The sequence below is a fragment of the Lynx rufus genome, unplaced genomic scaffold (genome assembly GCF_022079265.1).
Source record: "Lynx rufus isolate CCGP_SWC_20201006 ecotype Redwood Valley unplaced genomic scaffold, mLynRuf1.p SCAF_15, whole genome shotgun sequence".
Classification (NCBI taxonomy): domain Eukaryota; kingdom Metazoa; phylum Chordata; class Mammalia; order Carnivora; family Felidae; genus Lynx; species Lynx rufus.
In genome coordinates this window covers 21008692-21020711 of record NW_025814829.1, presented here as the reverse complement: position 1 = coordinate 21020711, position 12020 = coordinate 21008692, and the positions used below count along the sequence as shown (strand labels likewise).

The 12020-nt window shown below is 54.0% G+C and overlaps 1 protein-coding gene across 3 annotated transcripts in view; it reads right to left on the bottom strand.

The window, feature by feature from the left end:
* Positions 1-12020, bottom strand: part of PIK3C2B (phosphatidylinositol-4-phosphate 3-kinase catalytic subunit type 2 beta) — a 66010-nt gene that overhangs the window by 14732 nt on the left and 39258 nt on the right. For all 3 annotated transcript variants that reach the window (XM_047076636.1, XM_047076637.1, XM_047076638.1), the window contains 10 exons: positions 10165-10332; positions 9507-9618; positions 8175-8317; positions 6440-6628; positions 4902-4995; positions 4652-4746; positions 3581-3761; positions 2433-2540; positions 1724-1816; positions 793-922 (listed from right to left, as the gene is read on the bottom strand). In XM_047076636.1, coding sequence (XP_046932592.1) covers positions 793-922; positions 1724-1816; positions 2433-2540; positions 3581-3761; positions 4652-4746; positions 4902-4995; positions 6440-6628; positions 8175-8317; positions 9507-9618; positions 10165-10332 — 1313 coding nt within the window. The remainder of the gene's footprint in view (positions 1-792; positions 923-1723; positions 1817-2432; positions 2541-3580; positions 3762-4651; positions 4747-4901; positions 4996-6439; positions 6629-8174; positions 8318-9506; positions 9619-10164; positions 10333-12020) is intronic.

Sequence of the window (12020 nt, the reverse complement as noted above, 5' to 3'; positions counted from 1 at the left end):
CTGGGCCCCTGGGACTCTTTGGTCTCCCTTAGAAACAAAAAAAGAGCAGTGGCTATGAACTAACTTTTACTATGGGAATATGCGAATCATGTTCAAGAATAATTATTCATATATATGTATGAACATGTTACATACGCACATGTATGAATAGAGAAAGGTATCATGAATTCACGCATAACCATCACCCAGCTTCAAAAATTATCAACATTTTGCTAATCTTGTTTCACCTATTTCACCCACCCAACCCTGCTTTTTCCCTCCTTCTTGGAGGTTTTTTTTTTCCTTCTTTAAAGTAAGCCCTGTGCCCAATGTGGGGCTTGAACTCACAACCCTGAGATCAAAAGTTGCATGCTCTACCCACTGAGCCAGACAGGTGCCCTGTTACGAATCCCAGACCTGTCATTTCACTCACAAATATTTCAAGTACAACTAACAAAGACATAACCACCATGCCATTAGCACATCCAAAAAATTAACGATTATTCCTTACCCTAAGTCAGTCTATATTTGAATTCCCCCCTAGCGTCTCAAAAAAATACCTCTCTATGGTTGGTTGGTTTGAATCAGAACCCAAAGTCTACACACTAGGTTGGCTGTTATGTCTGCCAGTCTGTTTTATTTTATTCCAGTTTCTTGCTCTGCCGTGCCTTCCTTTTTTTAATGCCATCCCCACAGCTTCTATTGAAATAACCTTGCCCTTTTTATTTTTCTGGAGAAGTACACAATTCATGCTGGGGGACGGGCAGAAGGCCAGTAAGCAAAGGGGTGCCCTCCACCCACTCCCAAACTGACCTCTCCCTCGGCCAGTGGAGAAGCAGCGGAAAATGACCATGCGCATATCCAGCCCCTCTTGGACCCAGATCTTGCTCATGATGCGAATCATCTGCAGGGTTAGCATGTCCTGGCGAAGGTCGTCCCCGCACTGGAGGAAGAAAATGACCAGAGCTCATCTCCACTGCCTCCCCCGGCTCCCAGACCCCCTAAGAGAACCACATTGGCCCAAACAGTGACAGGGGACCGTCCGGTTTTCCCACCTCCTGTCTCACCTCACACCAGCTCAACCGACCAGAGATGGGTCAGTAATCACATTTGCCCACGTGATGTTTCGGCTCTTTCTTCAATCCCACATCCCCACCTGAATTCAAATTCCTGATCATCAAGCCTTTTTTAAATTGGAGCATTTATACCTTGGGTGTGGAACTTACACACGGCCAATAAGTAAGTTACAAAGTCGCATACATGCATTTCACCTCCCCCTCTAGATTATCTGCTCTCCGACTATCATTTACTTCTCAGCTGTATGGATGCATCCGGTAGAAAGGACCCGAGGGTTCATCTAGTACAACCTGCACCTGTTATCTTAATTTCCTTTTCAACCTTGCTGTGGTGCAGTGATTCAGCCTCTGCTTGAATGCCCTCGGGTACAAGCAGATCACCACTGCATCCATTCATCGTCGGGACAGCCCTGCCCCCTAGAAAGCTCTTCTTTTGGTACACGGAGCAGCCAGTTGCCTCATTCCACCTGCCAACGTTCTGTTCCTGGCCCGCGGCGCCCATGCAGAATTAGTCTATTTCCTTTGTCACCTGATAGTCTTCCACATGTGAAAATGGTAGCACCCAGTAAGAGGATGACAACTGCCCTGGGGCTCCTGACACCCTTCGACCCCCTTTCTCCCCTTCCCTCTACCACCTTCATCCCCCTAGGCTTGAGAAGTGTCCTCACCTTGAAGATGACACGGATGTTCTCACCCAGGGGATCCACGTTTTGGAAGGAGAGCTTGAGGGGGACGGCGTTGGAGTTGAAGTAGGAACAGTCCTGCCATGGGAGACAGAGTAGTGACGGGGGGTCACGAAGGAAAATGGCCTCAGCATCGTGGGTCAAGCTGCTGCCGGTTGGCCTGCTCGTTGTTTGTGCCGGGTTTCTCGGGAGCCCGCACTCCTTCCTTCCACCCCCCGCCCCCACCGCCGCTGGGTCCACTGCCCTGCTTTGGTTAGTTACGGCCTCGGCCCTGACATCCACGCTCCCATCCCTTCGGCAGACAACCTACTAGTACGTGACTCCCATCTATACCTCAGTCTTACTCCTCTGTAAAATGGGGCTCACAACAATACCAACTTCGTAAGGGGTGTGAGGGTAAAATGGGATAACCAGCGTAAAGCACTCAGAACAGCGTGGGCACAAGGCGGTACTCGGCAGTGACAGAGGACAGCTGCTGTCATTATCACCAGCCTGGACTTAAACGCAGCGTCATCAGCCCCCGACCCAATTCCTCCAGCCTGCGCGGCTGTCAGACAAAAGTCCGTACGTGCGAGGGCCGAGAAGTGGCCCCGATATGCCTTTCTTCCTCCTATCTGTCAATAACCAGGGTGGGAGGGCCTCGCCTCCACGAGCCCTCCCTGCTCCAAGAGCCCCAAACCCACCAGTCACTCACCCTGGGCACGATGCCCTTAACCAGCAGACTAGGGCTGAGTGGCAGGCGGCAGGAGCCGTTGAGGGCAAAGAACTGCCTCACCTCCTCCAGGCCCGTGCGGAGGATCCCCTGAGAGGGAGGGGGGAAAGAGTAGGGGTCAGAGGGGTGCCCGTAAGCTCCCCTAGGAACCAGGCCCCTCCCAGAGGTGGGTGCCGTATAGTGGTTGGTATGAAAACCGCCATCTGAGAAGTGCGGACACCCCCCAGGAGACCGTGAAGAAGGAAAAGCACCCCAGCCTGGGGTGTCGTGCCTGGGACAGCGCGTGGGCAGCAAGCCCAGACAGCTACAGAAGCAAGGCAGATGACACAACAGTGTGAGGCAGGCTACAATAACTGAGAGAGCAGGTGCATCTCAAGGGGGTGGTGCTGCTCAGGCTGTTGCCAAGAAAAGCCGGCAATCTGGACTTCAAATTCTCCCAATTTTTATTTTTATTTTTTTTTTAAATGTTTATTTATTTTTGAGACAGAGACAGAGCATGAATGGGGGAGGAGCAGAGAGAGAGAGAGGGAGACACAGAATCCAAAGCAGGCTCCAGGCTCTGAGCTGTCAGCACAGAGCCCGACGTGGGGCTCGAACTCACGGACCATGAGATCGTGACCTGGGCCGAAGTTGGACGCTTAACCGACTGAGCCACCCAGGCGCCCCTAAATTCTCCCAATTTTTAAATGTTAGCATCCAGGAACACTGTTGGCCTAACACAGCCCGGTTGTACAAACAGATAAAGGTCCCTGCTCTGGGTAGCGGCGGCCCTGAGCTACGCCTCATAGCACAGTGAACAAAGTAGGACTAGATTTCAGCCCACACTTGCCCTCTCTGGCTGGGTGCTCTTGTGCAGTGAACAACTTACACAAATGTGCTTAGCCTTTAAGGCAAGCCGTTAAATAAAAATGGAATACTTTGCAGGCCAAACAAAACACATCCATGGGCTGTATCCAGTTTGCAGACTGTCAATTTTGTGGCCTGTAGGTTAGAGGCAGAGGCACCTCCTTCCAGTCCCTAAATCACAGATGGTCAAGTACCATCCTGCTGGCCAGGATTTCTAAGGAGTTAATGACTAGTGACAAAAGCCGGGGACCAGAAATGGGTAGAGGCAGCCCCACCCCACTCACCTGCCGTGCAGATGGGGCAGCCTCTCGGACCTGCTGGGCCAGCTTAGCCAGGGTGTTGACAAGCCAGCACTGGCGGTTAAATTCCTCTCTCAGCCCCTTGCCACAGCAGCACAACAAGGCTGCCAGCAGATATTGGTAGCGGATGCTGAACTGAGAGTCCTTGAGGCCATCCTTCAGCAACCTGCAAGGCAAAGGGAGTGGGGAGTCAGGACTGGGGATCAAAGGTAAGGGTGTGTAATGGGGGGGATGGGGTCAGATCCAGCTCCCCGGAAAACCCACCCCAAAGCTGGGAGGAAAATAGATTCTGCACGCATACAGAAGTGTTCATCAGCATCCCAGTCTGTGTCCACTTTGCCTTTATTAGAGCTCAAAGCCCCCCGGCATTTCATTTCTCCTTTATATATATTTTTCTAAATGTTTGTTTATTTTTGAGAGAGAGAGAGAGTCGGGGAGGCAGATAGAGGGAGACAGAAGATCCGAAGCGGGCTCTGTGCTGACAGCAGAGAGCCCAATGCGGGGCTCGAACCCACGAACTGTGAGATCACGACCTTAGCTGAAGTCGGACACTTCACCGACTGAGCCACCCAGGCACCCCTCTCCTTTATATTTCTTTTTCTTTTTTTTTTTTTTAATTTTTTTGAAGTTTTTATTTATTTTTGAGAGAGCGAAATCGGGGGAGGGGCAGAGAGACAGGGGGAGACACAGAATCTGAAACAGGCTCCAGGCTCTGAGCTGACAGCACAGAGCCCGATGTGGGGCTTGAACTCATGAACCGCGAGATCGTGACCTGAGCTGAAGTCAGACGCTTCACCGACTGAGCCACCCAGGCACCCCCTTTATATTTCTGCCATGTGTGGGTGGAAGGGAGGGCCAGGGATGATCCTCGCTGTGCCCTTGGGACTGAGACCCCCTTCCCCCCACCAAGGAAAAGGTGCTAGCCCGTGGCCACATAGTAAGTTAGCAACACACGGGGACCCAGACGGCTTAGCTCCCCGCCCTTGCACACCTAAGAGTAACACACTCCCGAGTTAAAGATGCAGGTCTGCCTCCCACCTCCGCACACGGTCTTACCAGAAGAAGCAGTGGGTCACTCTCAAGTCCGAGACGGCTCGTTTCAGGAGGAATCGCACCAAGGGGCTGTCCAGGTAGCACTCATACTTCAGGGCCTGTGGAGGGGAACGGGAGTAGGACGATGTATTGACTGTCCTCAGTCTACACCTGCCACTATCCTGGGGACCCTGGGTCCCACAAGGACAATGCAGACTGACGTGGGGCCTGGGGAAGGGATCATCAGAACTGGAGGGAAGGCCGGTCTGCCCACCTGCACGAGCTGTGGCAAGTAGTCGAGGAGTTCAGCATCCGACAGCGAGCCGATCCACTGGACGGCCATACGACGCACCTCCTGGTCCGGGAAGCTACAAAACAGAGCCCAGCACTCTGACGACCCAGTCGCGGGTGCTGCGACACAGGAGTGAGCAAGCACCCTCACACCTGGGCTTCAGAGACACAGGTGGAGAGAAGGCAAGGCCTCTCGGAATCTGCAATCCTCAGCACCTTGTCTGGAGAGCAACCCTTGAGAATGGCCCTGTCTCCTGGTCAGAGCCGGCATGGGGCCGCTGGGGAAACAGGAGGGTGGCCACCATCATTCCTGGTAGGACTTAAAGAAAACCGGACAAGGTCTTCAACCCCATTCCTGAGGATTGTCTCCTTAACTCCCCCTGTGCCAGAAATTCCCGTCATCAGAGAGCCCCTGTGTGGATTAAAGCATGATTGTGTCTTCTTGGTACCATCCTTTAATGCAAAACCGGCCAGGCGAAGAATGGAGAATCACAGAGTTTCATATAAGCCAGTACCCTCTTGGCAGAATTTAGTTTAGCAGAGATTAGCAAAAACGTTGCCTCAAAAAGTCCTGAAGGCAAGACACATGGATCGGGTACATTTTAATTACTAAGAGCAGCACGAAAGAAGCCAAGAACACTGGGGACCATCTGGAAAAGGCAGCCCAGGGGTCTGATACTGGGAGGCACATGTCCCCAGAGGACCCTTCGGAGGGAAAGACGGAGAGAGGACTTTAAAGTTGAACTAAGTGGTAAGGTTTGGGTTACACACGGGTGTGTGTGCGTCTATCAACAGCAAGTGTACAGGTTAAGGCTCAGGCATTTCCTTGTATGTAAATTTGGCCTCAAAAGAAAAAACAGGGGCGCCTGGGTGGCGCAGTCGGTTAAGCATCCGACTTCAGCCAGGTCACGATCTCGCGGTCCGGGAGTTCGAGCCCCGCGTCAGGCTCTGGGCTGATGGCTCAGAGCCTGGAGCCTGTTTCCGATTCTGTGTCTCCCTCTCTCTCTGCCCCTCCCCCGTTCATGCTCTGTCTCTCTCTGTCCCAAAAATAAATAAACGTTGAAAAAAAAAAAATTTAAAAAAATAAAAAAATAAATAAAAAAAAAGAAAAAACAAATACTGAGTTCTAGTTAAATGATACAGATATGCTGGAGTATCTGGGAGGGAAGGAGGATGTCTGCAGCTTAGACTAAAATGTATTACAAAAGAAGATGGATTGATGGTTGGATACGCAATAAAACAAATATAGCAAAGAGTGAAAATGGTCAGAATCTAGGTGGCGGGTCCATGGATGTTCACTGCAAATTTTTCAGTTCTGTAGCATGCTTGAAAAATGTTCACAATAGAACGCTGCGGGGAAATGAGACAAAGAAAAAGCAAAAAAGGAGAAGTGAAAGAGCCCTGAATTTCTTAGCCCACTTTACCATTTTCCCCAGGGCTGGCTCAGGTTAGCAATGGGCAGGGCTAAGCCCCGGCTTCTGGAAGGACACATGGTCAGGAGAGGTGGGTGTTACAACTCACGTGGCATGCAGGAGCCCCAGGGCATCCTGGTGGTTCATGTGGGTCCACTGCTTCAGGAGAGCATAGATGTCGGGCAGGCAAGCCCACTCCCAGCTGGGGGCGCTGGCGAGCACCAGGGGGAGTGAGCTCACCTCCGAGTGGCAATAGTATCGCTTCTCCCACAGGCGCTTCTTGTCAGCATCAGTGAGCCTGCCGTGGGGGTGTTAGGGGAGGAGGTGAGAGAGAACACCTTCAGCCAGAGGGTAGGGTTACTTACTCTCCAAGAGAATGCTACACATTCTCCCATTCAGAGGTCCCCCCACCTTGCTGCACATTACAACCACCTGGGGAATTTTGTGAAGTCCCCATGCCTGGGCCACAGGGAACACCAGCTGAGTCAGAAGGCCTGGGGAAACCAGGCGTCGGTATTTTCAAAAGATCCCTAGGGGTGCCTGGGTGGCTCAGTCGGTTAAGTGTCCAACTCTTGGTTTCGGCTCAGGTCACGATCTCACGGTTTCGGGAGTTCGAGCCCCGCATTGGGCTCTGTGCTGACAGCATGGGGCCTGCTTGGGATTCTCGCTCTCCCTCTCTCTCTGCCCCTGCCCTGCTCACGTTCTGTCTCTCTCGAAAATAAATAAATAAATAAATAGATGAATAAATAAATAAATAAATAACATTTCAAGAGATCCCTAGGGTGATTGCAATGTGTGAAGCAAAGATTGGGAACTGGGGCCAGGATCTTTGATCCTGACATTTCGGGACGTCTCTCAGTCAGACAGACAAAAAGGCCAAGGGCACCAAATTTGCTACCCCTCCTGTGGATGCCCTCAGAACACCACTCCCAAGTTGAGCCACCAGAGGGCAGTGGTCCCCACACGTCAGGGTCTGGATGGCTGTGAAGCCTCTGGGGCTTTCCTGGGGCCAGCTGGAGGTTTGATAGAACCCACAGCTAATTAAGCCTTGCCTGAGATCAGGTGTCTAATGGGAGAAAGGAGCTGAGGGGCTAATGAAGCAAGGGGTCAGCAGAGGAGTGGGGGTGGGAGGGTCTCTAGTCAGCTACTCTGGCTCCCTGGGTGGGACATGAGATGAGCCCTGTCTCCTCGTCCCCAGACCCTCCCCCTACAGACATGCCTTAGGGCCATGCAGGAGCCAGAGAGCTACACGGGGAGAGCAGGCAGGGCGGGAGCCCCATCCTACCAGCAAATCCAGCTCTGGCTTCCTCACCCGACCCCCTCCAATCCTAGTGAGCAAAGCAGCCCCAGGGATGACATCAGCTTGGACTCACTCACCCCTGAGAGCTGCCAGCTTGCCCTGACACCCGATCCTTTTTGGAAAGTGGCAGGGCCAGAGAAATGCAAAGGCTGTGGGTGTGGAAGGGGCAGGAGGAGGCAGGGTGCTGAGGGCAGAAGCCAGCTGCCCCCATGGATACAACAGGTAGTAGACAGCATATCTGGGGCGTGGGGCAAAGCTCTGGTCCTCTGGGCCAGAGGACTGAGTCTGAGCCAGGCCCCCACGGTGGGGATGGGCATTCCTAGATCTAATTTCCTGACCCTGGCCTCTCCATTCTGCTTAGTGTCAGCTCATGAAAAAAAGCCTGGAGATTGCCCTCAGCAGAGCCCTCCCTCTCCTGCTTCCTGCCCAGGGGCAATGCCCACTCCATTCCACCTCCGCTCCCAAGGCAGGAACCTGAGCTGGCAGGTGAGAGGTCGGGTAGAACAGAGCCTGAGCCACACATGGGGAAGACCCCAGGACCCACCAGTACAAGGACTCCTTCTGCATGATGTTCTTAAGCACACGCTGGTCTTCCTCCCGGAGGCTGCCAAACTCATAGCGGGGGCTGAACTTGTCTCCAGGGGGGCTGGTGAACTTGATGTCGAAGGCTGAGGTGGGGAAGTCAATCTGGAAGATGGCATCAGAGAAGCGAGGAGAGAGGACAGGCAGGTGAGTGAGGAATGCCACCTCCCGGGTCTCCAGCTTCTCTGTCGCACACGGGGGGTCCTGCCCTTCTCCCCCACCTCCCCTTCCCTGCAGGTTCTTTGCCTATAAAATAATGCTGATGGACTTGGCGGTCCTTAAAGTCCCTTCCGGCAAAAAAGTGAGAAAACAGAGAGAGGGAGAAAAATGGGAAACTGAGAAAGAGGTTGGGCTGAGATGTATCCGGGGTTGGGGGGCGGGGGGGACTGGCCCCAGACCAGAACTTTGAACAGAACTGTCACCAGGTTGAGCCAGCGGGAGCCTCCAAGCCAACGCTAGGGAGCCTTCAGGAGCCCTGGAACCACACTGCTGCCTGATGGGAGGTGGGACCACACGCCCGGGTGAGGGCCCTACCAACTCTAAACCCTGTGATCCTGAGTCCCCTTGCTCCATGCTACCCGGTGCCCATCCTCCGAAACTGGGTATCAGAGCTGAGTGAGCCGGTTCTCAAAAAGAGTTCTACGTTCCCTCCTTCGACAGATGTTTATTGACCCCTGATATGTGCCAAGCATTTTTCTAGGTCCTGGGCATTGAGTACAGTTAGTTAAGATAGACAAAGATGCCTGCCTCTGGAGCTTCCACTCTCTCTCATTCTATTTCATTCTATATCCACTTTGATGTTCCATATTCCGTACCAAAGCATCTCGTGATCATAAAAGGGAGCCAGAAGCCGGTAAATAGGCTTTCGGCTTAACCACCCCCTCCTCCTCTCCACAGAGAATGGGTCTACCCCGTAGAGCACTGAGGGACTCCCGGAGGGCTTCCCCTCAGGCTCCAAGGGGGAACAGCTCAGATTTAACAGACTCAGCAACATGAGGGTTCAACACTGAGCTCTGGCTGGGGGTGGGTGCTCAGGTTCCTGCCTTCAGGCTCCTTGAAGTCCAAGTTGACCTCCAGGAGACGGCACACAGATTCCACAGAACTCTCCCACTCCGGGACTGCCGGTCCAACCACATTCACCCAGCTGCTTTGATCGCATCGCCATCCTGTGCCCAATGGCCCAGCTCTTTCTCTTACCATTCTAGCCCAAACCTGAAGGTAGAAAGTATGGAGCTGACTCTTGAGCAGTCCTGAGCAGTGGGTAGGACGGAGGGCCCCGGGGCTGGAGTCTCACCTGCAGGATGACGCTATCTGGCTGGTGGAAATTAGGCGCGCTCCAACGGGCACTGGGGTTTTCCTGTGTTGCTGGCCATAAGCCCAGAAGCTTCCGACCACAGGTCAGGACTCTAAGGAGGATGCAGTGGGGGATAAGCCAACAAATGCAATGGCAAAGGAGGTGGTTTTCCTCCTGCTTCCCCATCCAAAAATCTGCCTTTGAAGCTATCACCCAACTCCTTTCTGTCGTTCTCCCCTTAAGACCATAGGCTTTTCCTTCTTCTAGGTCCTAAAAAAGCACACCCCTTCCAGGAAGCCTCTGGATGACCTGGTAGTTGGGATGCCCCATGAAGCAGAGAGCTCGACTAGATGACCTCTGAGGCCCCTCCAATGACATCACCAGATAACACATTACTGGAGCACTACATTTCCATGCCCCCCCCGCACAACCCTCCTGTGCCGCCAAGTCCTGCCCAGAAAGCTCTTGGTTACATGAACTGTCCTGGTCTCTAGTCCCGTGCCTTGGTCCCCTCCACCAGGGCCACGGCCCTTTGGGCTCTGTTGGTGAGCCCCAAGTGGCCAACCCTCCCAAGGGGCATTGGTCAGTGCGGCCCCTCTCTCTATCCCCCTCCTTCCTTTCCAAGGCCAAAAACGCCGCTGCCCTGAAAACCACGTACTGCCTGAAATTGAAGAGCGGGGTAGTGACCCAGCCCAGGGCTTCGGGCACACGCCGCTGCTTATTGGCCTCAGAGGAGCTCCCAGGCAGGGGGATGGGCAGAGCATAGAGCGTGGCACACAGCAGGGTCTCCCGAGGCAGCCGGTTCACCTGCACAGGGAAGCAGATCCTAGGGAGAACAGGAAACCAAATCAGGAGGTGCCATCCTGGGGCTTCAAAGGACAGGTGGCCCAGGAAGTTAAGTGGAGGCCGAGAACTTGACCTGTCTCTTGGGATATCAGATGTGCTCCCTGGGGAAGCCTTCTTGCAGAACCAGGACGGGTCCTGAACCAGAGGCAAAACCCCCACGGGGTGCTCCCAGAAGCACAGTATGCTGCTTTTTGCAGCCTCTCAGTACAGCGAGGCTGACATCCTGATTCTGAGGCTCCCCATGGTGACCAGACAGAACTTGGGTAGCCAGAGCCACCTCAGAGTTCAGGTGATTGCAGGTTCCATACTATGAGCCATACTCCTTCCCTTGTTTTAGGATTTCTGCAGAGGGTCACCAAGAAGCTGCTCCTTTTGAGAATCCTTCTGCACTGAACAATCCTCATCCCTCCCCCACTCCCCAGGCTGAAAGCAACCAGGAAGAAGCAGCCGTGTGTTCTTTGCCCTCAGGTCACCCTCCTCCAGACAGTCCTCCCACCTGTCTGTCCTCTCCTGTCCCCTCTTCTCCCAACCCCCAGGGCACCAGATGGTTTGTTCTCACCCCAAAACATTTTCAAAGCCAAAGGGATAAAGAGAAGAGGCTTCCCAAAGTCCCTGGGGCAGAGGAAGCAAAGTGGCCAGAGATAAGAACTAAGCCACATAAGCCTTGCCACTACCCAAGTCCAAAAGTGCTCTCCGGGGGTGGCCCCGGTCCCGGAATCATGCCCAGCCACTCCCTCCAACTTCAGGATAAGGAGCCAGGGTGGAGTGAGATAGAGAGAGGAGGGAAGCTGTAGAAAGCGAGGGAGGACCCACGTTACCTTTTGGGGAAGCTGTCCCTGGGCCAAAGTCCACACTGTCACGCCCTCCCCGCCAGCCAGAGGGCACAGAGGCAGGCCGGCCAACCCAGGGTCGCAGTTTCCTGATCAAGCAGCCTCCCTCCACTGCTACCCCTCACTCCTGCAGGAAAATCTCCACCTAAGTGAGGCACTCCCTCCCACCCACCAGAGACTGGCAGAGCCCTGCTCTGCCCCAGCTGCCTGTACTCGGGGGCCCGCAGCTATAATTAGGGCCCCATCAGCAGCCACGCCAGGCCGGGCTTGGGGGGGGGGGTGGGGAGGCCAGGCAGAGTGCGACTGCTGGGCCTATTTTGAGAGTTAGCTGATCCCTGTGCTGCTGCTACAAGAGTCAGCTGATCCCACAGCAAAGTGGAGACGAGGCTGGCCCCGACCCCTCTCTCGTCAGCCCCAGAAGAGGCTTCCAGCTTTGCCTCTGGAGGCAAAGGGGAGTGAAGACACCAAAGCCCCGAGCCCTAGAACCAGCCAGAGTCCCCTTCCCCTCAGTGCTGGAGTCTGCCTGGCATTCCCAGACCTCTCCCACGACTGTCATCTGGGGCGGGTCAGGAAACCAGTACAGACTGCAGCCTGAACCTCCTCCCTGCCGGAGAAAGCCCTCTCCCTCCCTCTGCAGCCCTTCCTCAACATCACATCACAAGGGCTGCCTCCTCCAGGAAGGGCCCCTGGGATGTGCGGGTTCCAGTCCTGGATTTGCCACTTGCAACCTTGGAACGCCTCACATCTCTGCACCTGTTTCCTCATCAGTGGAGAGGAGAACACAGTTTCCCTTGTGTGATGGCTGTCTACGTTGTGTGCTTTTTGCTATGTGACCTAA